We start from the raw sequence: 27,194 nt of genomic DNA, 5'->3' as shown, positions 1-27,194 counted from the left end.
TTACATATCATATGCAAGCATTGCAGAGTCGCAGACATTGTTGACTGTTGCCTCATCCTCATATGTGTGGATCTTGATGTGATATCTTTTCTTTGATTTGTAGATTTGGGGATTAATTGGCCTCAGTTGGTGAGACCACCAAAATTAGATTTCACCCTCATACATTGAAACACCTCATTTATCAAGAACCAACTCAGTCAACACAACAATGTCCACAACAAGAATTAAACTCAGTGTGTATTGCCAAACAGCCAATAGACACAATTACACCATATGTGATCTTGATGTGACATTCACATTATATTTATCTTTGAAAGAAATTTTTAGTGTTCTCTTTCTTGTGTAAAAGATTTTTTTTTTTTTGGTCTATATGTGATTTTGTACCATCTATTGATATACAATTATTCTACATGTATCATACATGTGCACATTTATGATAAATAATGATACCCTGTCTTATATTTAATGGTGTTTGAACTATCAGCAATGTGTAGACACACCTGCATGTGTGTTTGTTTCTTGTTGCCAAAATCTCTTCAACCTTATTGCTTGTCATGTTTTCCATTTTTGGCAAAAAATGTTACAAGTTAGGTGATAAAATTGATCAATAGATCCTTGCTAAGCAAAGAGAGAAAACATACCTAAAGATTCTATGCCGCCCAGGATTATGGTGTACCTAACATACAAAATCCAGAGTCCCTTTCAGACCTTTTGAAGTTAGTATGGATCACTTATCTTCAACCTAATGAATTACCCAGCTAAGAAGTTTTAGCCATTTGTGGGAATGCTTTTTCTTTTGTTAAGGAATTGACTGATTTTATCAATACCCTTATTGACCTTAAACTTGAAGAAACAAACTTATTGGTTAGCTTAGGTGTGGCATCTGTCTTCACTAAGATTTCTTTCGACAGAATAGTAAAATTTGTCAGGGATGTTATGGACAAGAAGATTACAATGTTAGTACAGTTGCTTAAGATACACTTACTACAGAGGTTGATGAGTAAATGGAAAGGGTAGGCATGAGGGCGCCTCTCTCCTTGACTGTGGCTAACTTATTTATGGAGAAATTTGAAAAGGCTGCAAGGAATCCTCCCACTTGAAACCAAAGTGGTAGTATTGCTAAATGGATAACACTAATGGAAACTTTGCTCATGGAAAAGAGGGGCTCGAAAAGTTGCAAGGAATCCTCCCACTTGAAACCAAAGTGGTAGTATTGCTAAATGGATGACACTAATGGAAACTGTGGTCATGGAAAAGAGGGGCTCGAAAAGTTATTGACAAATATGATGCACAATTTGGGTATATTTAACTTACTATGGAAGTAAAAATAACCATTGTCTCCCATTCTTAGACATCTGAACCATTGGTAAATCAGATGGTTCTGTCTACTGTCAGGTTTACTGAAAAAAGACAACTTATGGATATATACATTAGGATCCCTGACCCTTAACACCTTAGCCATGAGGAGAAGAATCTCTAACAATCTGTAAAGGAAAGCGATGAGTGACTAGCAAATCAAGAAAAGCTGGTGAAAAAAATAGATCTAGGAGGGAATCTAAGACAGAAAAATTTCTGACTTGATGTTTAAGAAACTAGAAAATGACTAGTCAGGATTTTGAGAAAAAATGTCATAAAACCATTGCTGAACCTTAAGAAACTGCCTCGAAGCGTCAAAGACTATTTGGGACCTGATAAGTAGAAAATAGTTTTATGAGATATTTCTTGCACATGTGACATTCCCTAAACTGATGAGATAGTTTGATCCTTACAAACAAGAATCAAAGAACACAGTCTGGACAACCAACGATGCAAGACAATCAAGGAGGGCTTGTAATGACCCTTTCTAGCATGTGTTATATGATGTTGTCGTTAGCCTATTTCTCCATGGTCCCATAGGCTAATCAGGACATTTAAGGAATCTTGAGGATATTTGGCCTAGGCAGTTTCAGTTGTAAGCGATTCTCATGTGTTTTTGAGATACTTACTATTTATAGTAAGTCAGTGGCTAGGTGAGTGATTCAATATTTCTAGTGAATTCTTGGACGGCAATTATGTTAGTGGTAATGGTTTGATACCAATTGGAGATTTAATAGTTATTTGGTGATATTTATTATTTAAAAATTAAGTTGAGTTATAAAGTTAAAATTAAGTTATTAACTTTATTGTTATTTAATAACTTTAGCAGGACACATAAAGTTATGTGTTATAGATATTAAATGTCCCCTTTCACTTAAAGTACATGGGTGCTCATAAAGAGGAAATAAAAATATTAAAATAAAAGGGAACCTCATTTATCACATTTGCCAGGCAAGATGAGTCGACCTCTTGAGGAAAGAATATAAGGGCATTTTGTATGTTTTTTCAGGGATGATTGGTTGAAGATTTGGAAAGTTCTAGTTTTCGTTGGAGGCTCAATTGTACAAGGGCTTTGAGGACGAAATCCCTCACTGCTAACAGTCTCTACGCTGTTGCAGTACAGAGTCTGGAGATTAAATTCATTTTCAGCTTTCAAGGAAATAACGCTGTGTGCAAACAGATTTTCCAGTTCGAGTTTTGATGCATTTATAGACTGATTTGGAGATGCGTTTCCAAGGAAGGAAGTAAGGTTGTATTTTCTGAGTGTCTTGCATTGCTGGGCTGTGCCTTTTTGCTGGCCGTATTCCGTGCCGGGCCTTACCAATCTGTCTGGGTCGTGCTTGCTGTTAGAGCCGTACTTAAACCTGCTGGTCCACAACTTCTGCTGGGTCGATTTCATACTTGGCTGGATCATTGGCTTCAATATAGAAAATATGGGGATTGGAGAGCATTCTAGGGTGTCATAATGTTGGTTTAAATGTGCCAGAGCTTCCCTACAACAGATTGACTCAGTATTTGCTGTTCGGAGTGGCGTCTAGGGCTCATGAAGGTAGATTTTGTGATCAGCAACTTGTAATCCAAAGTTGCTCATAAGGGGTATGTAGTAAGCTCATTAGAATGATTTGTAATGCCTTATTATGATAAACAATACAAGGGTGAACTGCTGTATCAGACTTTGTGATCAGACTGTGTTCCAGTAGTGTATTTATCAATTGTTTGCAAGAGAAGTATTTCATTTGCTGTAAGTCATTGTTTGGAATTTCTTGTCATATCAAGCACACATCAACACTCAAAACTAAACATGAAAAAACCAGAAGGAACTGCATATTACAGGGCTTTTAAGACAAATGAGGAAGAATGGACAAGAAAGATTTCTTACTTGATATTCAAGGAACTAGAAAATGACTAATCAGGATTTTGAGAAAAAATGGCATAAAACCATTGCTAAACCTTTTAGAACCTTAAGAAACTGCCTTGAAAGTGTCAAATACTATCTGGGACCTGATAGGTAGAAAATATTTTTATGAAGTTGCATGTTGAGATAGGTTTATCCTTACAAACAAGTTTGGACAACCAATGATGTAGTGTTAGACAATCTATGTTGGATGAACTGTGAAGAAAACCAATCAATCAATTTGCATTGGAAATTCACAAATTCTATCTTTAGTGAGTGGAAGAACAGAATAAGGAAGGAAGCCATAGGAATAGAAATCTGATCTGAAAGTCTTTGTTGGGGTGTTTGTTTGGAATCTTAGTCAAACTTGGAAGTGTTTAATTAGTTGACTTAGAAAAAAGCTAATCGAACTTTGTTTAGTTTGTGATTAATTTATTCATTACTAATTAGTTGCCTATATAATTGATTTACGTTTTAAAGAGGCCCTCGATTTATTTTTTCTTGCTTTCTATTGTTTCTTCCTTTTCTCCTCCTTTTTTCTATTGCTTATTTTTTTGTCACTTTACCTTTAGCTTGGTAAAGCTTCAACCCCTCTCATTGTCACCTGATTGTTAATAAGAATTGGTATCCTATTCTTTCTTTTGCTCAATCATGGGCTTCAAGCTACTTTATGTTGGGTCCAAGGAAAAAACCCAAAATATGGTACATAATTAAAGAATCTAGAAGAATCTCAAACATTTAGTCATTAAGATAAGTTACAATATAAGTTTCTACACTCTTGTACTATACTTAGCTAATATGTCATTTGGCTTTCTTACAATAATAGCAAGTGCTATTATTTGTCTTCATTTTATTTTCTTATCTACTAGGAGTGTTTATACTTCTCTCACTTTGTCATTAGCATTTAACTACTCTTTTGCAACAGCTATGATCACATACACTGGTGTAATTTGAGTGGGCAATTGACTTAAAAATAAACATAACATTGTTGTACTGGATAAGCTACAAAAATTGCTTTTGCATCCCTCAGCTTGCACTCTTTGCTAGTTCCTTTATTTGAGAAATGAACCTGTTGATATGTCTTTGTTGCATTGCTGCCCATCTTCAACCCAAACAACAGCTGTTTTAAACTAAGTTACCGGTTCGGATTCAGTCTCAGGCATGGGTACGTGAACCCGGTTCGTGGGTTCGGGTAAAATTTTTTTTGCCCCTTTGGGTTCGTGGGTCAGGTTCATCTGTACACACACACACACATACACACATATATAAATACATACATACACATATAAATACATACATACACATGTAGACATATATATAAATACATACATAGTACATACACATGTATACATACATACATACATACATACATACATACACATGTATACATAGACATATTATCTGTAAAAAATTAAAGAAATATTCAGAATTATAAAACTAAATACATTTAATAGTATGCTACTTCATCATTGATCAATGCGTGACGAAAACCCAACGATAGAAGGCATGCTTTTAGGGTTTTTAATTGCAAAAAAAGGTCAAAAATGTTTGTTTTTGTTATGTTTTGGTGCTCAGAGCCTTTGAATACACCCGGATTCGTACTTGGCGAACCCAAATGCCTGGGTACGTACCCAAGGCCTACCCAGGGCGAATCCCACATGAACCCGAACTCGAGCAAACCCTATTTGAGTGCATGGACCAAAACAGGCAAACCCGGAAACATAGGTTTTAAAGACTTTTCAGCATTCTCAAATTTTGAACTAAGCAATATTTGGCTGTTACTACATTTCCTCTTCTTTCATTTCCAATTCAAGCAGATCCAACTTGTTGGAGTGAGGCTCCCAAGCCAGGATCATGATTGGTAACAACTTCCACAAAAAGAGAGATAAATATTTCACCAGAAAATGATATATCATTGCTGAGATGATTTAAAAATGTACAATAGCCTTGCTTAAATAGGCAAGTGATGATGAGGTAGTTACAAATACCCTTGATACAAAATTAAATGCATGATGCTCTATGAAGCTAATATTAAATAATGAGCTATGACTCATCTCTATCTAGAATGACATTGATGAAGCTAATATTAGATAACTAACATTGGACGATATCAAATGAGAGTTCCATGTGACAACTAAGCCATTCATAAGCTTAAAATGTGTGAATGACAATTAATGACAACTAACTGTCAAGTATGCCTAAGATTATTAAATGATAAATACCTAAGTTGGACTTAAGCATGAGTAAATAATATCTATTCCAACACCCACCCTTAATTGCAACTTTGGGAAAATATTATTCTGCAAAATGCAATACTAATATGAGAATGCAAATATATGGGTCTTGGCAACTAGGCCATGGTAGGTACCCATGCACAACTAATCGTGCAACTAATCTCTTACAAACAGAGAAAAGGAGAAAACCTCATGGGACAAAACTCCTCTCCAAAAATGAGATATGCAAATCAACACCAATACTCCCTAAGAACTACGTCCATCACAAAGAATCCAATCGATAGAGAGAGAGAGAGACTAGGTAGCCCCCCCACAATGAATAATCTCCTACAAGAATGATAAGTGTTTGAAGACAAAACAAGATCCAATGCTTACAAATCACTTGTCTCCCCTTAGGAAGAAACAAAACCATATATAAATGTAGGAACATTAGGAAATTTGAACAAAAATATATTAGGGGGCCCAAATAGGGCATGATTTCTTGATGAGCGGCGGGTAACTTGCGCCATGAAATATCAAATCACTGTCCAAGAGCAGCTCACTTGTATTAAAAAAGCTCCACTGATCAAATTGGTGATAATATACACAGTTTGAAATATTGAAGGGAAATGATAATGCAGGCCCACGAACAGACTGGAGAGATATTGATGCAATTAACCGAGAGTGAAATATGGAATAGATTGGGTGGCACCAAATGAAATGGCAGAAAGATATATCGCACCCAAGAGATGACGAGGTAATTACAACTACCCTTGATACAAAATTAAATGCATGATGCTCTATGAAACTAGTATTAAATAATGAGCTATGGCTCATCTCTAACTAGAATGACACCCGAGATAACTAACATGGACAATTCTAAATGAGAGTTCCATGTGACAACTAAGCTATCCTAAGTAAACTGAGATATCCCTTGCTAAATCTGATATAAACTTGCAGTTTATAGCTCGAGGAATATCGTCAAACAATTCATATGCAAACTTCCAGCTTGCTGGTTTGTGTTATAAACTTATAAGTCTGATATATATTCTTTAAAAAAATTCCAGAATGCTTCCAATGCTTGAGAATCAACACTTCAATGCATAAATTATCATCTAGATGCCTAAATGACTCCTCATGATCAATTACAGTGCACATATATGATTATCTACTTGAAAACATGCACCTACAACAACTGCCATTTCAGGAAACAGTTGGCATGAAAGCTAAGTGGCTGATCAATGTTGAATGTTACAATGAATGTGGAACATGCAACTTATATCCCCATTAAACATATGCAACCTCCAAGTACTTCATGATATAATCATAACAGCAAATGATGCAATGAAGTAATGACTATCTAATACAATGACCATACATAGAAACCTGGAATTTCAATGGCTGCCTTGATATATTGGTTTCATTCTCCTCAAATGCAAAGCCCTTGCCAACAAGATTATGGCGCCCAGTTGTCTCGTCACCCACGATGCTCCCTTAATTTTATTCAGAATTTTAGATGCCTCCAAGCACAAAATCGCCTAAGCCCTAGTTGTCCGGCTGAAGGAAGAGTATGGCTAGGCTGAGAAGAAATTTTATGACCAGCAGCTGTGAATGATGACAAATTCTCTTATTCTGAATCTGCTAATGATTCAATATTTCTTCTCCTTAAATCGATATACTCTTGAAGAAATCCCTTGCAATTTAAGCACAATTTGGACTCCCGATGTGAAGCTCTCCTGTAGACCAAATTCAGTAGATATTTCACTCCCTCAAATGGTCGCACACTGAAGATTATCCATTCTCCAATGGCTGCTTGCATGCTGAAAACCTTGGCTTTCGCTTGCAGAGAGAAATTCATGAAGACAAAATGCAATAATGATGCCTTAGTTCGATTTCCCAAGCAATTTATATATTCTCCATGAAGGGGGTCGAATTTCTCCTAAAAAGTGTAAATGTTATTGCAATTTCCAGTTTAATAAACAAGTTATATGCTAGATAGTGTATTTCTGATTTTTGGTATTATTATTATGACAATAATATTATCGTCTTTCTTTTCTGCAGGTCTGAAGGATGAACATGTATCGATTTCAATGTCATTCCTTTTCTTTTGAATGATGTATATATAGCAAGGCAGTCACGATCAAGTGGCACCTTGATCGGACATCCGACCAAGATGTCACTTGGTCGTGACTGTCTATCGATATAACTAATCGGTGCCATTTGTATATGTTAACAGATCGATAAACATATCCGATAATGAATCGGTGTTAAAGCAGATTATAATGGATCGATAAACATACCCGATAATGAATCGGTGTTAAAGCAGATTATAATGGATCGATATAAACAATAACAATAACTAATAGCATTATATGCTATCGGGTTAATACCCCGATAGTATATTAATGCCAATTCATAAATGAATAGACATTAATATGCTATCGGGTTACTAGCCCGATAGCATTTAGATCGACGCTTAACTATGTTAAGCAGGTCGTCGATCTAATCCATCTTTATCCAATATCGATATCATAATCAAGATCAAAGTTACAGTCTGATAAACATATTCAGTTTGGAAAGCATAAGTAAGATAATCTAATAGCATAGATTAGTAAACCAAAACAGAATAGAGGAGATTAACGAGTTAGGGAAATCTTATCTTGCAGAAGCTACTAATGCATTAACAAAAAGCACAATTTTAACTCATTAAACATCACTTAAATAATCAATTGGCCCCTTTTTTTATGATGCAAAGACCCCTTCTTTATGAAATATTAATAACTTTTTATAATATAACATTAAATGCCTTTATTAATAATTAATAAAGTGTTCACTTTATTAATAATTAAATAATCATAACTTTCCAAATAATTATTATTTCTCAATTTTGTCTGCACCTGAAAGTTAACCATTTTATCCTCTGTACATGCAACTGCCTTACTAAAAATAGAAAGGGTCCCCCTCTATGTAACTCTGACTTACTATAAATAGTAAGTAATGCATATGGAGCCCTGGAGGCCTCAAATGAAAGCCAAAACTACTAACCACTGAACACTGGAGATGATACAAACCTCAAAAGACCCTCTAACCATCCTCATTAGCCTACGAGGGTCAAAATAATAGGCTAATCATCCAAAATCCATGTCTACTAAAATGGGGACATTACATAAACTTAACATATGTGAATGACATTTAATGACAACTAACTGTCACGTATGCCTAAGACTATTAAATGATAAATGCCTAAGTTGGACTTAAGCATGAGTAAATAATATTCACTCCAACACAACTTTGTAGTTGGCATCTGCTAGGCCAATTATTTGGTACCATTTTTCTCAATCCTCAACTTTACTATCTTATTTGCTATTGTAAGATTATATTTGACAAGTAATAACCAAAGATTCTATTGCATAAAATTCAATTGCATATTGACATTTCAGGCATGGAATTTGAATCTAATGAATTTTCCATTGTTACCGATTTGCTTAGGGAAAGCCTTGGGTTTTGTCAAGTTTGAACCTAGTTCAGGGTTTGGGTCTAGTCCCCTATGGGTTCAGTCAAGGTTTGGCCTGGATGAACCTAGGCGAACCCAAGCTGAATTTTGCACCTAGCTACGTCAATCTGCCGAAGTTGGGCATTTTTTATTCTTTTTTACTTCTCTTTTTAAATTCCAAAAAGTGCCACCCATCTCTCTAACCCTAAAATATGACAGAAAATATCCAAAAGGAAAAAACAAACTCATTTTTCATATTCTGAATGAAAGAAAAAAACATTTTCCTCCATTGCTGAGTTAGCTTGTCATTGCACAAATAGAGTTGAAGATTGATTGTTGAACATTCAAAAATGGTTGTTTTGCTATTACTACGCATTTACAAGTGTTCGTTTATTGTCAAGGAGATCGTAGAGGAAGATTTCTTCAAAAGAGGTAGGTTTTGTGAAGTTTTTGTTTTTCTTTTGCTTCATTTTTTTTTTACAAATAAACTGTATTGCTTTTCAAACTTCGTTTGTTAAAATTCTTTTAATGTGTTGTTTATTGAATTTGTTGTCTTAGGTTTTACAATAGAAAACGTTTCTAGCTTCGTGAACCAATCTCACTTTAAAACAGACCCAAACTCTCCCCTTTGGAAATATGTTGAAATGGTACAACTTCTAGGTGGTGGAGGTTATGTTTGGATTTGTGGTCATTGTAAAGTTAGATATTTGAGCTCATATAGTCGAGTGAAAGGCCATTTGTGCAAGATCCTTGGACAAGACCTGAATTTTTGTCCAAGTAAAGGCCTTCCGAATGTACAACTCTTGGCATATATCATGACATTCGAGTTTGAATAAAATTTGACTATTAATAGTGTATTTTTCTATGTTATTTGACTATTAATAATTTAATAGTGGTGTGTATTTTGAATTTAATTACTGCTGCAAATATGTTTATATTTCTGATTTTCATATGTTTGTGTATGGATGAACCCAAGACAAACCCAACCCCAATTTTTTTATTTTGACTGAACCTGCATACCAAACCCTTGAACCCGAACCTAAACCAGTAACTTAGAGTTTTTCCAATGCAGTAATGGATACTGTACCAAACATCAGGTCCTACACCCTTGAATCTCTTCATACTATTCCCACAGTTATGCCTAGCTTAACACATTACCATGTGGCAGACTATCCTATGGCTTATGATGAAGTAGAATAATTTAGAATATTTTTATCATTATCATTGTATTTTGTCATAAATTTAAATCACAAGAAAAACATAACTAGTAGTAAGGTATACTTGCTCATTGTTTAAATTCTAACAGTTTCCAACAAGAATGATCAAAAGAGGCTGGAGTATGCTGATAAATCATTTTATATCAGTCTGAGCAATCTCTCAGTGTGTGATTTCACTCTACCTGGGCTGCAAACTCACAAGTGTATCTCCTGTATGCAAGCCACTACCATATATGCAACTGGTAGAGCTATAGGCAATAGATTACCCACATATAACTCTGAAGATGGAGGATGTCCTTTACCAATTCAATCTCACAACCTTATAAGGTTGCTCTCTAGTCTTCCAAAACAGTCACTGCCATGTCAGATTTTAAAATTATAGTGAACAAGTCTGTTTCACAGTCACCACAATGAGTCATAAAAGTCAAATGGATTTAATTATTGCATATATCTAGGCATGCCAGATTGCATTGAAAACATTGGGTAGCAACCCTGTAGATAATTCATTTGGGGAGTCATGCCTCCACAAAGGAACAATACTGTGGTAATCACTTTTGTGCATCTGTTTCAATTCCCATGAGCTATTTTATTTATATTCAAGCCCTCGTCAATTTTATGTCAGAATGTAACTTCAGCTTTTTATCACCACGGAAGTCTGTGCCTACTGGAGTTGCTATACTGTTTGTTTGGCACTCTACAGCAAATGTAAAACAATTTGTGGACTGTTGACTCAATGGATTTGATTGCATGCATTAGCATAATAAGCAAAAGGGATTGTAGGGTTAAAAATTAGTTGTGTATGTTTATTGCTTTGCCACTTGCACTTAATATTTTATTGCTCTCTGGCACTTTCATGATTAATATTTTGATGCTTGGAAAAGAATTAGATGACTTCTCAAGCAAAGATAGATGCCTGAACCAATAAAGTGTATCTCTTACATTATAGAATATATGTTTATGATACATTAATAAACATTGTGCAGTCTTGACAGACTTAGATAAATGTAAGAATTCTCTTAATAAGATGCATTACACCAAAGCATAGGCTAGCTTTTGCAATATTCAAATTTTGCGATCTGTTTATATAACACAAGTCCTAAAAGAACACTGGAAATTCTTGTGATGAAATAATATTTCATGAGTTTTTCAGTTTATATATAGAGTTTCACTTTCTATAATCACTGGGAGCAATAGAACCATTTTGGATGGCTGTGTTCTTTGTTTGCAGAATTTCTAATATTTTATAAGAATATTTGTGTGAAAATGTATGTGTAGGAAAGAGGACAAACCAAGATGTTAGCTGATAGTTTTTCCTCTTCTTCTTCAGTGAGGTAAATTAGTCCAGTAGTTTAGTTGTCATGAGTTGATTTCAAATTGAATGTGTTATATCGACGCATAGCACAACGGACCATTGGCACATGTATCCTATATGCAAGCACCATTGGATGAAGCTTTGATTAATGTGATTGTCCTTTTCCTTGTGTGTTTTCAGTTTCTTGTAGGTGGCAGTGAAAAGATGGTCGAGTTTCTTCATAGTTCAATTGGGATCTTCCATAAGAACCATGCAGGGAGGATAACTTCTTACATCAAGGAGACTGTTGATAAAGAGATGAAAGAAGAATTTCTCCAGGGTGCTGAGAAAACACCACAGAAAAATAGGCTTACTTTTTGTGTCGAGGGTAACATTAGTGTTGGGAAGACCACATTTCTTCAAAGGGTTGCTAATGAGACATTTGAATTGCGTGACCTTGTAGAGGTTGTTCCTGAACCTATTTCTAAGTGGCAAAACATTGGACCTGATCATTTCAATATACTGGATGCTTTTTATGCTGAACCCCAACGATATGCCTACACGTTCCAGAATTATGTTTTTGTAACAAGGGTGATGCAAGAGCGTGAGTCTGCTGTTGGGTTAAAGCCTTTACGACTTATGGAAAGAAGTGTTTTCACTGATCGAATGGTATGTTTTCAGGTTGATTTGGTACAGGTTTTATGGACTTGGATGCATTCATGAGAATATGGTGAATATAGAGTTTTAACTATGTTATATTTATTGAAATTTAGAGCAATTTTAATTCTGCAGCATGGTTGAAGATATCTATTGAATAATTTTTAATATGATATTTTGTGCCTTGTAAGGAGATGGTCAAATGCCTTGATGGCATTGGAATCTTTATTTGTCTTCTTTTGGCACTGATTTTGCTGTAGTTATTGGCGTGTTAGATATTGGAAATATCAGTTCTAAGTAACTTATTTATGTTGACATTTGCAGGTATTTGTGCGAGCTGTTCAAGAGGCAAAATGGATGAATGAGATGGAGCTTAGCATTTACGACTCATGGTTTGATCCAGTTGTCTCTGTTTTGCCAGGGCTTGTCCCTGATGGCTTCATTTACTTGAGGGCCAGTCCAGTCACATGCCACAGGCGCCTGCAGTTGCGAAAACGAACAGAAGAAAACAGCGTAACACTAGATTATCTGCAAGGTTTGCATGAAAAACATGAAAACTGGCTCTTCCCTGCCCAATGCACAGAGTCTGGAGTGTTATCTGTGAGTCAGTTATCTCATGATATGAATAGCATGATGCATCCTGATATAAGGAATCGGGTTTTTCTTTTAGAAGGAGAACATGTACATGCAAGTATTCAGAAAGTAAGTCAAATGTGTATGTTTGGAATATTTGTAGTGAGGTTGAGTTCTATTTGAGCTCTTTTTTTGGTTCAAAATTTTGCTGAGAAACATGCACATGTCAGGTTCCTGCCTTAATCCTGGATTGCGAGCCAAACATTGACTTTAGCCACGATGTCGAAGCAAAGCAAGAGTAAGCACAGCTTCCCTGTTTTTTATGGGTTGTTATCTAGTTGTGTGGCTTTTACACATCACTTTGGAATGATATATTTAACGTAAATTAAAAATCAATAGCTTTTGACCTAGATCCCAGTGGAATACTAGATCTTGCTATTAAGAATACTTAGCACATTCTTATGTATTGACTTAAGTATCAGAGTTCATAGCCTTGAGCTCAAGTAGGAAATTGAAGATGGTATCCTTCCCCATTATCTTTGAATATTCATATGGAGAAGAAAGTAAATTCATTTCTCATTAAGTGTGGATGTACATATTGGAAGGAATAGCTTGTCTTCAACTATTTTATGGCACATAGCTCAAAAGCCTGGATCCAGCAAAAAGTTGGCAGGCTTAAACTTTGACTCAGACTCGGGATTCGGTAAAAATTAAACACATTAAAAACCACTTAAAGTTGTAAAATAAACTTAAATAATGTTTGAGAAGTATACATATTAAAGAATGAATTAAGAGAACGCAAGTTTATTTTGATCATAGTAACATTGTACTGATTTAGGATTGATTCAGCAATTCACATGTAAAAATGGAATCAATAACTTGGAATTTAATCAGGAATTTTGGGAAACTAAAAAATGCCAAAATACTCATAAAAACTGAGAAAAAAATGTTGTTTTGTTATATCAATCCAAATAAAGGGAAAATGATTTTTATTTTTTGTATTTTAAAACTAGAGCTGGGGTTTGGGCATGGCAACTCCCATTGGGGTTGAGGAGCTGGATTATTTAATGCCTTCACACAATAGATCCACAAAAGATGGTAGTGTCTTTGCTTGTGCACTTTTGAAAATTTCTGAGAATATATGCTTTGTCCTCATACTTCTTGCCAAGCTCGTGGAATCCTGTATTGCCTTTTCAGTATGAAGATATCTACAGCTAAACCTGTGGAAGGGGAAAAAAATGGGGTTATACTTATTGTTTAAAGTAGACTGTCTTAATAAGTCTCTAGGATAGCATATTTAAGCCTCAACAATTTTTGTTAAAGATTGGCATTTGTGGTTGCCTAAAGAACTGAAGTGATAGTGGTGGGTATTTTAGCAAGTGTAGTAAATATATCCTAGCAGGCTTTACTATAGCGTGTGCTGTGCTCTGTGAATGGGAGATTATCAGAAGCAGATTCAACAAAGTGCTATGGAGGTTATAACAAAAGAAGCTTCAACAGGGTTTGGGTATGAAGTGTTTAGGGCTAAAGTAATGGAGAGTAATGGCGGAGGATTTGGTAGGATGTTTGTTATGGGACTTTTTCCCGTGAAAGAATTTGTAATAAAGGAATATATAAATTTCAAAGTAATTAAGAAACATTAAATTATAATGAAAGGGTGTGACTTTTGTAACCACCCTTAGGGTATTATTAAAAACCCGTAAATTAATAGAGAATGGGGGAGGAGGCAGAGGAGAAGAATGCAGAGAAGGATAAATTGAAAGGAGCACAAGAGAGGGGATAGTTAAGGTCTGGTGGTTGGGCATTGGAGAAGGGGCATACAGTGTGTGTCCAACTCGGGGTACAACGTACACTCGGGAGTGTCCTGGCCAGGGCTGTGTTTATTTCATGTCGTGAAGGCATGTGGGGTTCTTTGTAAGAACCGTGTCCTCTTGGAGTGCTTCCTTGCCTGAAAACCCTAGGCCTGTAACTAATCCTTTGCGTGCTGGAAAGCAGCCTCTCTCCTTGATTTACATATATGTATTTATCAATTTTGTTTATAGTCATTGCCCTAATGTTTCACTGTTGCATATTATTATTATTAATGTTTTACTATTTGATTATTGATGTACATTAATGTTTATAAAAGTTCTTTCTTGAATATATTTTCTGCATAAATATATTGTTATGTTTTTAATGTTTATTTAATATTATTTGTGAGTAACTTATCTATTATTACATTAAGTAAATTACTTTTTCTAAATGTATTAAATATTGCACAAAAAACCTTATAATAAATGATTAATAAATTACCTTACTTTTAAAACTATTTACATTGGGTGAAAATGTGAATTACAATGTTGAGATTGAGAACAGCCAAGAGGAAGTTTAGCAAGAAGTCAACAAGCCAAGTCAAAATCCAAGAAGAATCAAAAGTAAAAGGTGTGAAAAATTGTTATTATAAAGATTTGAGCTTGAACTAGCTGTTGGAAAACACACGAGCTGAAGTGTGTGTTTTACAGCCTTTATTAAACTAAACTTGTGGGAGGACACTACTGCAATCTCGTTAATGACCAAGGTCACTACAGTGATCACTTTAGTTGTCAGTTGGAAAAGTTGATTGAAAGCAAAGAAAACAGAGGAAATAGATGAGGAATAGGACTTAAGTCAACATGTCACTTCGTTCATGGGTTTTTAGGAGTAAAACTAGGCTAAATATCTCCTAGAACATGTCTGGAGGAATGGACACTATAATAAGTCCATGACATAAGAGTGCGAATCACGAATTATGCAATTTTCAGATCTACATTTTCCCCCCATGTAATATCCCTTGCTGTAGTATGACTGAATATGTTGAATTTAAGTCAAGGAATTTTGTCAAACAGTTGTCCTTCACCCCTTTAACCTGCTGTTACTAAAATCTGATTGCTTTCTTGATGTTTATAGCCCAAGGAATATTATCATACAAACATTTAGCTTTCTGGTCTGAGTTTCAGTCTGATAATTTTGTGTGTTATTGACACAAGAAATGGCTAAGGTGTGAAAAATTGTTATTATAAAAATTTGAGCTTGAACTAGCTGTTGGAAAACACACGAGCTGAAGTGTGTGTTTTATAGCCTTTATTAAACTAAACTTGTGGGAGGACACTACTGCAATCTCGCTAATGACCAAGGTCACTACAGTGATCATTTTAGTTGTCAGTTGGAAAAGTTGATTGAAAGCAAAGAAAACAGAGGAAATAGATGAGGAATAGGACTTAAGTCAACATGTCACTTCGTTCATGGGTTTTTAGGAGTAAAATTAGGCTAAATCTCTCCTAGAACATGTCTGGAGGAATGGACACTATAATGAGTCCATGACATAAGAGTGCGAATTACGAATTATGCAATTTTCAGATCTACATTTTCCCTCCATGCAATATCCCTTGCTGTAGTATGACTGAATATGTTGAATTTGAACTCAAGGAATTTTGTCAAACAGTTGTCCTTCACCCCTTTAACCCACTGTTACTAAAATCTGATTGCTTTCTTGATGGTTATAGCCCAAGGAATATTACCATACAAACATTTAGCTTTCTGGTGTGAGTTTCAGTTTGATAATTTTGTGTGTTATTGACACAAGAAATGGCTTTGCATAACATTGCGTGTTATTGACACTGATACACATGGAACGTATTTACAAAAGATTTCAATGATATCTAACATTACAAACTCAATGCATAATGATTCTTTTGATATTTTCCATGCATATTTATGAATTTTCAAATGACAAATGTGCATTTATGGCCAAGAGACATTTCTACAATCACTTGGTACACAACTGATATCATTATAGACATAATACTAAATAGAGATCTGCAACTTATTTTTCATTAAACATGCACTCCAAACTGACTCCCACTTGAATGCAATTCTTTATACAAACTCAGATTTGAATTTTATATATATATTTGCTCAAATCGTATCATCTACAGCAACATTACTGACCCTAAATTGACATGGAGACTAAGACAAGAACCTGTTATATGATCGCTCCAAATGGTAGCTGAAGAAGCAAGCAATATTTGGAAGATCGGGTTTATGATTGGAGACATTATATGGGATAGAGAGCCGATGTCAGGAAGTGACGGGGGGGATCCCAGCTCCCCGGCAGCACCGAGTCCTTCTTGAGACCAAATCGTTGCTTTTCCCAAAATAACAGCAGCTACCACGTTCTCCTTTCCATACTAAAGACCATCGATTTCTCCTCAAGATGAGAGTGCTTCAGTCAGAGGGTAGAATCGATGCACCATTTGGCCCTTATGAGCAAAAATCATGGGTTTTCCCAGGCTGATGGTAATCTGAAAGATGTCTGAGATTAAACTCAGAAATAAGCAGATGCTAACAGCTCCTTGAAAAGAATCAATGAAATCCTCAAGCATTCACAATGTCTCCATCAACTTCTCAAAATATTACTTAAGCAAATTGGCCTTGGGCTATGGATAAGGCACCAATGAGATGACTGAATTATCACCTCCACAAATGCAACCCTTAAAGAGATGTTTCACTCACTCAGTTATGCTATCTATGGGAGTTATCGTTCCTAAAGACAAGTAGATCAACTGCAGAAACCTTAGTCTCCACAACTCAATAACACAATATAGATGTCAAGTAATCGTTGCCAAACAATGAGACTCATCCCCTATTTATTCTTTTCCTCACATGGATCAGTCTCCCTTCTAGAAGATTCCCTTTTATAAAATAATATTTAAGTGCATCTTAAATTAATATTTAATTGCACTTTAGATAATATTAATATATCATTATAATATAAAGTGCAATTAACAACACACGCGACATCATACGTGAGAATTCATTATCTCACCAAAAATCATATAAAAATAGAATGTGAAGCCACAAGCAACTGTCCAAGCGACCTTCTAAACAAACCGTATTAGCCTACGACGAGAGCCAGGAATAGGTTAAACCCTCTACGAACTGATCCTCATGAAAATGGGGACATCACACACCATTATATTAACCTTGCAAACTAGGTGAGAAAGCATGCTAAAGTAAATACGCTGCATAAAATAATATTGATTTGTGAGGATATATCCAACGATGCATGAGGGTCCATGCTCTTTGTCTTCTCTTTTGTGTTCTTCACTTTAATATGTACTTTGAACTTGCAATGCATCCATGGAGGAGAAAGAGGACTTTGTATTCACAAATAATTATGTAGAAAAAAAATCATACATTGTCATACATCATCTACCAATTTGTTGAAGTGTAATGTCCCCTTCTCATTAGCACGTGGACATTCATAAGGTTGGCCTATTATTTGATCCTCGTAGGCCAAGAAGTTGATTAGGGGGTTGATCTGGCAGACACTGATGGCTTCACATTTTATTTCTACATGATTTTGGTGAAATAGGGGGATTACACATATGATGTTATAATTGCACTTAATAACATAATGTCATTTTATTAATATTTAAAGTGCAATTAAATTAATTAATGCGTAATAAAATAATCAAGTGTAATAAAAGAATATGAGTTTGTTAGAGAATAATCTTCTATAAGGAACCAATTGATTGGAGGGGAAAAAATTAAATAGAGGGAGTTGGTTCATTGTTGATCATCGGTTATTTGACATCTTCTCTTGAGTTTAGATTTGTGGAGCCTAGGGTTTCTGCAGACTTGGTCATTGGGAACGATACCTCCCTATGATTCTCATAATTGAGGTGGTGAAAGATCCTCCGAAGGGTTGCAGCTGAGAGTGGGAGATAATTTCAGTCTTCCATATTGAGCTTACTGAATTTTGTGGCATCTCCATGGTAATTGGTTTTGTGGTGTATTCAGCATATTATCTTTTGGTCTCCTACGTGCATCGATTCTAATTGTGGACAAGAGGCGATTCATTCCTTGGGATCATTGAAGGTGTATATTTTCAGTTGCTGGTGTAAACCAGGTCTGAGACAAAATCGAAGTTCTTCCTCCATCCCCATGATTTGGCTTATTCTGTTTGATACAGGCATCGAACTTCACCCTTGAAGGTAGCGCTACACTTGGAGAGAGGCATCGATCATTTTCAGGGGATTAGTGAGGGCTTAGGAGCTGATAATTATTTATTATCAGACCTCCATTCTTGCAGCAGGGGCGATTCTGAAAATAATTCGATTTGGTAATTTGAGGGCTCCAAAATTTGGGATATTGATTGCTTCTTCAATCTCAAGGCTAGGCAATTATAACCAGGTTCTTTTGGCATCGTTACTCCTTGTAATTTCTTGTTATATGCAAACCTCCATGGCTGCCATGTGTCTTCATATTTTCTGAGTATTCAATGATAGGTTGCTAGGTCTTTGGGCATATGTTTGAGCACTGTAATGAATCTATTGTCTCATGAATAAATGGAGTAATAAGGTTGCATCTCATTGTATATTGTCTCAAGGTTTCATACCAACTGTTTGTTTAAATTGCAGTCAGCTCTAGGTGTGATATTCTTGCACTTAAACTCATATTATTGCATTAGAAACTACAAAAACAAGACATCTTAATTGCTCTTTGTGGTTAATGCTCTAAAACTCAGTCTGAAAGTTTATGACAGTTGTTGGCGGCATTATTGTACACGGGAATAACATTAGTTAATTATGTGTAATTGTTTTGGTTAGTTGGCAACCGAGGGGTGAAAGTTGCGGTGCGACGGTTGGCGCTCGCACCCCCTCGGTACCCTTTTATACTTCGGAATGTAACTTGTAACAGACACTTATTGAGGAATAGAACATCTGATACACTTTGTCTGATATTTACGGCATTATTCTGCATTATGTCCTTTATGTCTTAAGTTATTCACCCGAGAGGGCAAACATTTGGCGCCGCTGCCTAGACGAACTCGGGAACGGAAGACACGGATGGCGCACAGACACAATGGGCCTACCCGTTGGTGAAGTAAACCTGGAGGCCGACGACGCGCGGACAAAACTTTACACAGGAGAAGACACGGCAACGCGAGAATTTTCGATTTTGCTCCAGGTAGCCATTCAGACATACGTTCGACGAGAAGCGGCAGAGGTAGAAATCCCACCAAGTGCCATGTGGACAGCGCTGGAGGTTAGCCCGGCAGTAAACCGGTTAATGAACCACCTCCCCCGGTTGCTTGCACAGGCATCGCTGGCACAACAGGCCCGCCTGGAGGAAGTTGCCCAGGAAGAGCGACGACAACAAATCCTGCAACGCTACGAAGAAAACAGTCGACAGGAAACAGAAAGAGATGGCGCCAGGCCAGGAGGGAATTGAACTGTGAACTTCTTATTTTCAAATAAAAATGTCATTGACACGAGTTGTACTTGAGCAGATGAATTAATAAAGATATGTTTTGATTTAAGAATTGAGAGTTATGGAGATGTGTGACAATTAATGCCAAACCTATTGAATAAAGATAGGAATAGAAAATTGGAAACGAACGAGTGGGAGGCCGTGCAGAGGGCTTTGATTCTGGAGCAGCAAGTAGAACGAAGACGGAGGCTGAGGCAACTTGCCAAAGGACGACCTGCCGAAGGGGGGCCCGAGGGGAACCAAGGAGGTGTCACGGAAGGTGCAGAGGCCGACGAAAATTTCTACGCGTCGCCAGATCATCGTAGGACGCGGAGCCACGAAGAATTTTTAGAAGAAACAAGGTTACGGCGAAATCTAGTCGAGGAGACTCGGGATCAGTTTAGGAACTTATCCCTCACGCCACGGAGTGAAGATCACCAACGGGAAGCAGGAGTAGGAGCGTGTCAAAACGAAGGGGAGGGCAACAGTACGGGTGTAGGTGCCACACGTGACAGGCAAAATACCGTACCTCCAGGACACACCACCAACACTACCGGAGGTAGCAGCGCAGGGCCACAGACACAGCCACAGACACAGACACAGACACAACCGCCTCCAGGAAGACGACAAGGGATGGCGAGCAAACAAAAGTTACCAAAGTTCACAGGGGACGGCAAGGAAGACCCCTTACGACACTGCCGTACATGTGAGACCATTTGGTCCGCCAACGGAGTAACAGACCACGATGACTGGGTACAGCAGTTCCCAGCCACGTTACGAGGAGTCGCCATAGATTGGTACTCTGATGTAGATAAGCAAAACGTGGCCACATGGGCTACCCTACAGAAGGAATTCACGGAGGAGTTCCGGTTGCTTCGTGATGACAACGAAATTGTGACAGAGATATACAGTACCAAGCAAGGTACTAAGGAGACAGTACGGGCATACAGTCGGAGGCTAAAAGAACTCTTGGGTAAAATGGAGAGCTAGCCGGCTGAGGGCTTAAAAAAACGATGGTTCATGGAAGGATTGAAATCCTCCCTATGAAAAAAAATGAAGATTGTACCCCCGACGTCATATGACAACGCCTATAACAGGGCAATGGATCTGGAAAGCGAGTACAAAACATCAAGAAAGAAGAAAAGTAATAGATATTCATCTGACGATGATGAAGATTCTGACGGAGAGAGCAGTAGCAGTAGCGAATCGGGTAAAAAGGTACATGCGCTCCAGAAGGACATGGAACGAATGCTGAGAGAATTCAAGGCCATGAAAGGGAGTACAAGTAAGACGGAAGAAACTGAAGTATGGTGTACAGACTGCAGGAGTGATGGACACACAAAGGGTACTTGCCCGAAGAAGGCATTCTGTGAGATTTGCCAAATGATGGGACACTCCACCAAGGAGTGCCCATACAATATGAAAACCCGAAGCCCGAACCAGGTGTTGTTCACAGAGCAGGCCACAGCATCCGCACCAGCGGGTACGGGCCAACAGACTAACACAACGACATCATCTGGAGGATACCGGGACAATAGACGCGGCGGCGGAAGAAACAATAACAATAATAACAACAAAAACCGGATCCAGTACGATGCCAAGGGTCGGCCGATGATTCAATGTAGGGCCTGCAATCAGTGGGGACACTTCGCCCGTGATTGTACGAAGGAAGCCAACACTCAGCACCTCTGTCGATGGTGCGGGCCAGGCGACCACGAGGACGCAAATTGCCCGAAACCTGGTGTACACCTTCTGAACATAGAACCTACGAAGGCAGAAGTATTGGCAATCACAAGGGCACAGGCTAAGAAGATTGCCTACCCAAATCCCCACACAGAGACCGAGAGAGTGCGGGAGGCCAGAGACGAGATCACAAAAGAAATGGCTGCACAAGGACAAAACAGTCACCAGACAGCAAGTCCACCACGGACGAAGGGAGAAGAGGAAATCTTACGGCAAATCTTGCAGGTAGAGGTACCGGTGAGAATTCAAGACCTCCTGGAGAGTATGCCGCAGCTAAAAACGGCTATTTTAAACTCTGTACCCCCACAAGTAAAAACGAAGGAGGTCGTGCGCCCCACAACCAACCCCGCGTTTAGGGAGGTCGCGAGCCCCGCGGTCGACCCCATGTTGTTGGTAGTCAACAGCGGACGCCACTCGGCGGTGGTAGAAATGGGTATACTAGGGACCACCTTAACAAACACTATTGTGGACGGAGGATCAGGAGTAAATGTACTACCAGAAGCGACATGGAAAAAATTGGGAAAGCCTACGTTGTGGCCCCCTACGTTCAACCTGCTAGGGGCAGACCAACATGGGATTAAACCCATTGGTACCCTCATGGGCCAGCAGGTGATGGTCGGCAAGCAGCCGTTCGTGCTGGATTTTGTGGTAATTCCCTTAAAGCAGAAAGGATATGACGCCATCCTGGGGTGGGGGTGGCTCATTGCAGGAAAAGCGAACCATAATTGGAAGCGGAATACCCTTTCTTTGGAAAACGTTGGGAGGAAGTACGTAATCGACCTCCGTACGCAGATGGTGAGCGAGGAGTTAGCCTCTTCCTCCGACTCGGAGTCCGAGGGACACCAGTTAGCGGAGGGTGGAAATAGATGCCGCATGGAGCCCAGTGATGAAGGGGTGTTAGAACTGGAGGCATGCTCAGGAGACGATGGGGACTCCTTGAATGGCCTCTTCCATTGGCAAATGGGAGATTATGAACTATTTACACCCTCGTGCAATGTATTGAGCATCGAAAAAGAACCAGATATATTTCCCCCAGAATATGGTGAGTATAAGGAAGGGGAGGCAGCAGTGAATGAGGCGCCGGCACACCAATTCCTGAAGGGGGAGCCTATTAAGTATCAGGAAGCCAAGTTAAAGGAAATGAATCTCGGGGAGACAAGTGACCCCAAGATCATCCTGGTCGGAGATGATTGGAATCCAGTGTTGAAGGCCGCAGCCTTCAAAATTTTCCTGGAATACAAGGATGTCTTTGCATGGACATACAAGGACTTGAAGGGCGTGCCCCCAGAACTATGTGTGCACTGAATAACGTTGGTACCAGGAGCCCAGACAGTGAGGAAGCGGCCGTACCGAATGAACAAAAATTATGCTGTATGAGTGAACGACGAAATTGAGCGGATGTTGGAAGCAGGCATAATCTTCAGAGTGCAGACAAGCGAATGGGTGTCCCCCATTGTGATTTCCCTCAATAAAGAGGCCAATCAGATCCGGATTTGTGTAGATTTCCGGTGCCTAAACGCTGCACCGTTAAAGACCCATTTCCCATACCCTTCACAGACAGCATCTTGGAGGAAGTAGCTGGACACGAAATCTATTCCTTCATGGATGGGTTCTCTGGTTACAACAGATATCCATCGCGGAGGAAGACAAGCTGAAAACAACCTTCGTGGTGGAGGACAGTGTGTACGCATACAACCGAATGCCCTTCGGTCTATGCAATGCGCCTGCCACCTTTCAGCGCATCATCTTGCACATATTCGACAAGATGTCGGTGGGGAACTTCAAAGCATTCCTAGATGATTGGTTGATTTACACCGAACAGGGCACCCACTTAAAAACTCTCGGAGAATGCCTGGAGAGGTGTCGGAGGGCACGGTTGGCCCTCAACCCGAAGAAATGTAGATTCATGGTACCACAGGGAAGATTGCTGGGACACATTGTGTGTAAAGAAGGATTGAAAACGGACCCGGACAAGATTCGGGTAATAGTAGAAATGGAACCTCCGACGGACGTCACGGGGGTAAAGTCCTTCCTTGGTCATGTGGGGTACTACAGGAGGTTCATCAAGAACTTCGCTGAGATATCCCACCCGTTGGATAAGTTGACAAGGAAAGGGGAACCATACATTTGGGCAGAGCCATAGAGCAAGGCCTTCGAAGAGTTGAAGACAAGGTTGATGGGAGCGCCCATACTGGCATACCCGAATTGGGATAAGGAATTCCACGTTCACGTGGATGCCTCGAACTATGCCATCGGGGCTACATTAGCCCAAGTAGGAGGACACGGGCTGGACCACCCCGTTTATTTTGCCAGCAGGTTGCTCTCGAAGGCGGAAAAGAACTACAGTACCACAGAACGTGAAGCACTCGGTATGGTCTATGCCGTACAGAAATTCCGTCATTACCTCCTGGCCACACCATTCACATTTTACGTAGACCACCAGGCACTCATGTATTTAGTGAACAAGCCCATTATCCAGGGGAGGATAAGTCGTTGGCTATTGCTACTATTGGAGTTCACATTTTTAATTGTGGTAAGACCAGGGCGAAGCCATGTCATAGTTGACCAGCTATCGTGGATTAAGTCAGGGGAACCTCCAGAGGGAGTAAATGACGATTTTCCGGATGCACACTTGTTCCAAATAGCCGTACTCCCTTCGTGGTACAAGAAGATTGGAGAGTACCTATCGACGTCCCGATTTTCGGAGGGTATGCATCCAGGGGAACGAAGAAAGCTCGCATTAAGGAGCAGGACTTTTTCGCTCATCAACGGGTTACTTTACAAGATGGGGCCGGACCAGATATTAAGGCGTTGTGTCATGGAGGAAGAAGTCTCAAGTGTATTAAGGGAGGCACATGAAGGGCCCGCAGGTGGACACATGGGTCCAGACACCATAGCCCGAAAGGTGCTTCTCGCAGGACTATGGTGGCCAACGGTATATCGCGACGCCAGGGAGTGGGTCGTGAGATGCGACACTTGCCAACGGGCGGGCAAACCTCTGAAGCGGGACTTCATGCCCCTCAACCCGTCGCATGCATAAGAACTCTTTGAGCGATGGGGACTCGACTTTGTGGGTCCTCTTAAGGCCAGTCGCACATGACGGTGCCGATACATTATAGTTGCGACAGAATACTTGACCAAGTGGGTGGAGGCAAGGGCCCTCCAGGATAATTCGGCAGTAAGCACAGCAAAGTTTATTTATGAACAAATCATTACGTGATATGGTATACCTATTCAGTTGACCAGTGACCGGGGAGGCCACTTCGTGAACCATGTCATACACCGGTTGACATCAGACTTCAAGATTTTTCACTCATTCTCAAGTCCGTACTACCCACGTGCCAATGGCCAGGCGGAGGCCACAAATAAAATAATAATGTCGGTGATATATAAGTCTTGCGGAGTGGAGAAGGATGACTGGGAGGAGCGCCTACCGTCAGTACTTTGGGCATACCGAACGACCTACAAAGTAACTGTAGACACCCAAAATTGTCATGTCTAATTAAATAAATATTTAATTTATTTAATTATCTAAGCCTAATTCTTCTATTAATTAAATAAATCTTTATTTATTTAATTAATTCATTATCCTCTTCTAGCCTTATTTCTCATTTAAATAAATACATTTATTTATTTAAATTATCATTTTCCTGAATTAAATAAATGTTCTTATTTATTTAATTATCCTACTTCTTCTATTAATTAAATAAATCTTTATTTATTTAATTAATTCATTAGCCTTTTCTACACATGACACATGTCATTCATCTCTTAATTCATACACTACCTACCCCTTTCATTATTTTATTATTTCTTCTACCTACCCTCTAATCATAGCCGACCTCCTTTTTACACCTCTCAATCTTATCCCTCCATTTCATATTGTGTCTTCTATTTAAGGAGATGCCTTCTTCATTATCAAACCCTAATCGACAATTTGAAGGACTTGACTACACTACGATCCTACTTGCAACCACATTCCGTTCTTTGTTGAGCTCTTGTGCACATAAAATCTGAGAGCAAATATATCAAGCAAGATCAATGGAGATAGGAAGAATGGAGATCAAAACCCTATTGGACATGTGATGGTATAATCTTTGTGATTTCATGTGATTTGCATTGTCTTAGGTAATCTTCATATGTTATGGTGGATCTTTGTTGATTGTTAGGCTAGGGTTTTGTGGTTGAATTCATTTAGCCTTTCAATGTTGTTATTATTGTTATCCATTTTCACCATATACATTTTGGCACGCCCGGTGGGACTCCTATCCCTTTGCATTTAACTTCCTTGTTGCAGATCTTATGTTTTTGAAGTTGCAGATCGGACATTTTCGGCAGCATTTTCGGTATTTTCGCGTCTGCGCACTTTCGGATCGCGTTTTTGATTTTTAGGGGCGTCTGCGACAACTGTATCCGCGTTTGTGTTTTGGTCATATTTCATTTTTGCAGGTTCCAGGGAGGCGCGTCTGTGTTACAGAAGCGCGTCTGTGTCGTTTTCCCCGTGTCTGCGTACAGAAAGCGCGTCTGTGGTTTATAATCGCGTCTGTGTCTCACAGAACCGCGTTTGTGTAGTAGAGTCGCGTCTGTGATCATTTTAATCGCGTCTGTGCTTTGCAGGATTTTCTGTTTTACTTTTTTTTGCAGAAACGCGTTTGTGAGGTGTTAAATCGCGTCTGTGTTGTGGAATCGCGTCTGTGTAGGGCGGAATCGCGTCTATGTAAGGTAAAATCGCGTCTGTACAAAAAAAAAAATAAAAAAAAAAATTTTTTTTTTTTTAGGTTTTCATTTTTCGCCATTTTGTCTTGCATTTAATGTTTCAGATCTAGTTTATTTTTGGACTAACATTTTCAGATCTAGCTAACAAAATTGGTGCAGCTTGTCTTGGAAGCAAAATCGTTTGGTTGAAGGCCCCTATTTTCACAAAGTCTTTTGGGTTTTAAAATTTACCTAACTTGTGTGCTTGCAGGAAGGGGTGATCATTTGAAACAACCCAAACTACTAACAAATCTTTGGTGCAGGTCCTTGGCAAGGTTTTTTTTTGGATTTTTATTGTGTGCCTTGTTTTCATAGACTAGCAAACACTTCCATTGGTGCACTAAAATTGAATCATTGTCTTTTGTGTCTGGAGCAATAGGCTCTTTTTGTTTAATCTTTAGAGGGCCTGTCTTCCTGTGTGGTCATTAGGACTACTAGTGAGAAGAGGACGACCCAAGTGGTAGCGAGGAAAACCCACCTCATCCGAACCACTATAATCAAATGTATTCATGGTGAAAACTATGAATAACGTGTGCTGATTAGTTCATATCGACACTATGTCTCCCCATAAACTCGTTTGATCAAATTTATTTGATCATTTGTAGGGCGTAACCCCTACCGGCTGGGAGCCTTCTGTATTTACAGAGCTAAAAGTGCTGCATGTATGGCCACACGAGCGGATGCCCTTACTAGCACCTTTTTGTTTTAGAGGCCCAAATCCTTCTAATTG

General features: G+C 38.7%; 1 protein-coding gene across 4 annotated transcripts in view; it reads left to right on the top strand.

Moving 5' to 3' along the window:
* The window catches only part of LOC131078898 (uncharacterized), a 139,499-nt gene that overhangs the window by 57,363 nt on the left and 54,942 nt on the right, over positions 1-27,194 (top strand). For 2 of the 4 annotated variants that reach the window (XM_059209780.1, XM_059209781.1), the window contains 4 exons: positions 11,449-11,504; positions 11,666-12,133; positions 12,446-12,823; positions 12,925-12,992. In XM_059209780.1, coding sequence (XP_059065763.1) covers positions 11,690-12,133; positions 12,446-12,823; positions 12,925-12,992 — 890 coding nt within the window. In that variant the 5' untranslated portion in view covers positions 11,449-11,504; positions 11,666-11,689. The remainder of the gene's footprint in view (positions 1-11,448; positions 11,505-11,665; positions 12,134-12,445; positions 12,824-12,924; positions 12,993-27,194) is intronic. The other 2 variants (XM_058016737.2, XM_058016729.2) reach the window with 1 other exon arrangement.

Source organism: Cryptomeria japonica, chromosome 8 (genome assembly GCF_030272615.1).
Source record: "Cryptomeria japonica chromosome 8, Sugi_1.0, whole genome shotgun sequence".
Lineage (NCBI taxonomy): Eukaryota > Viridiplantae > Streptophyta > Pinopsida > Cupressales > Cupressaceae > Cryptomeria > Cryptomeria japonica.
This window is presented reverse-complemented; position numbering and strand designations above follow the sequence as displayed.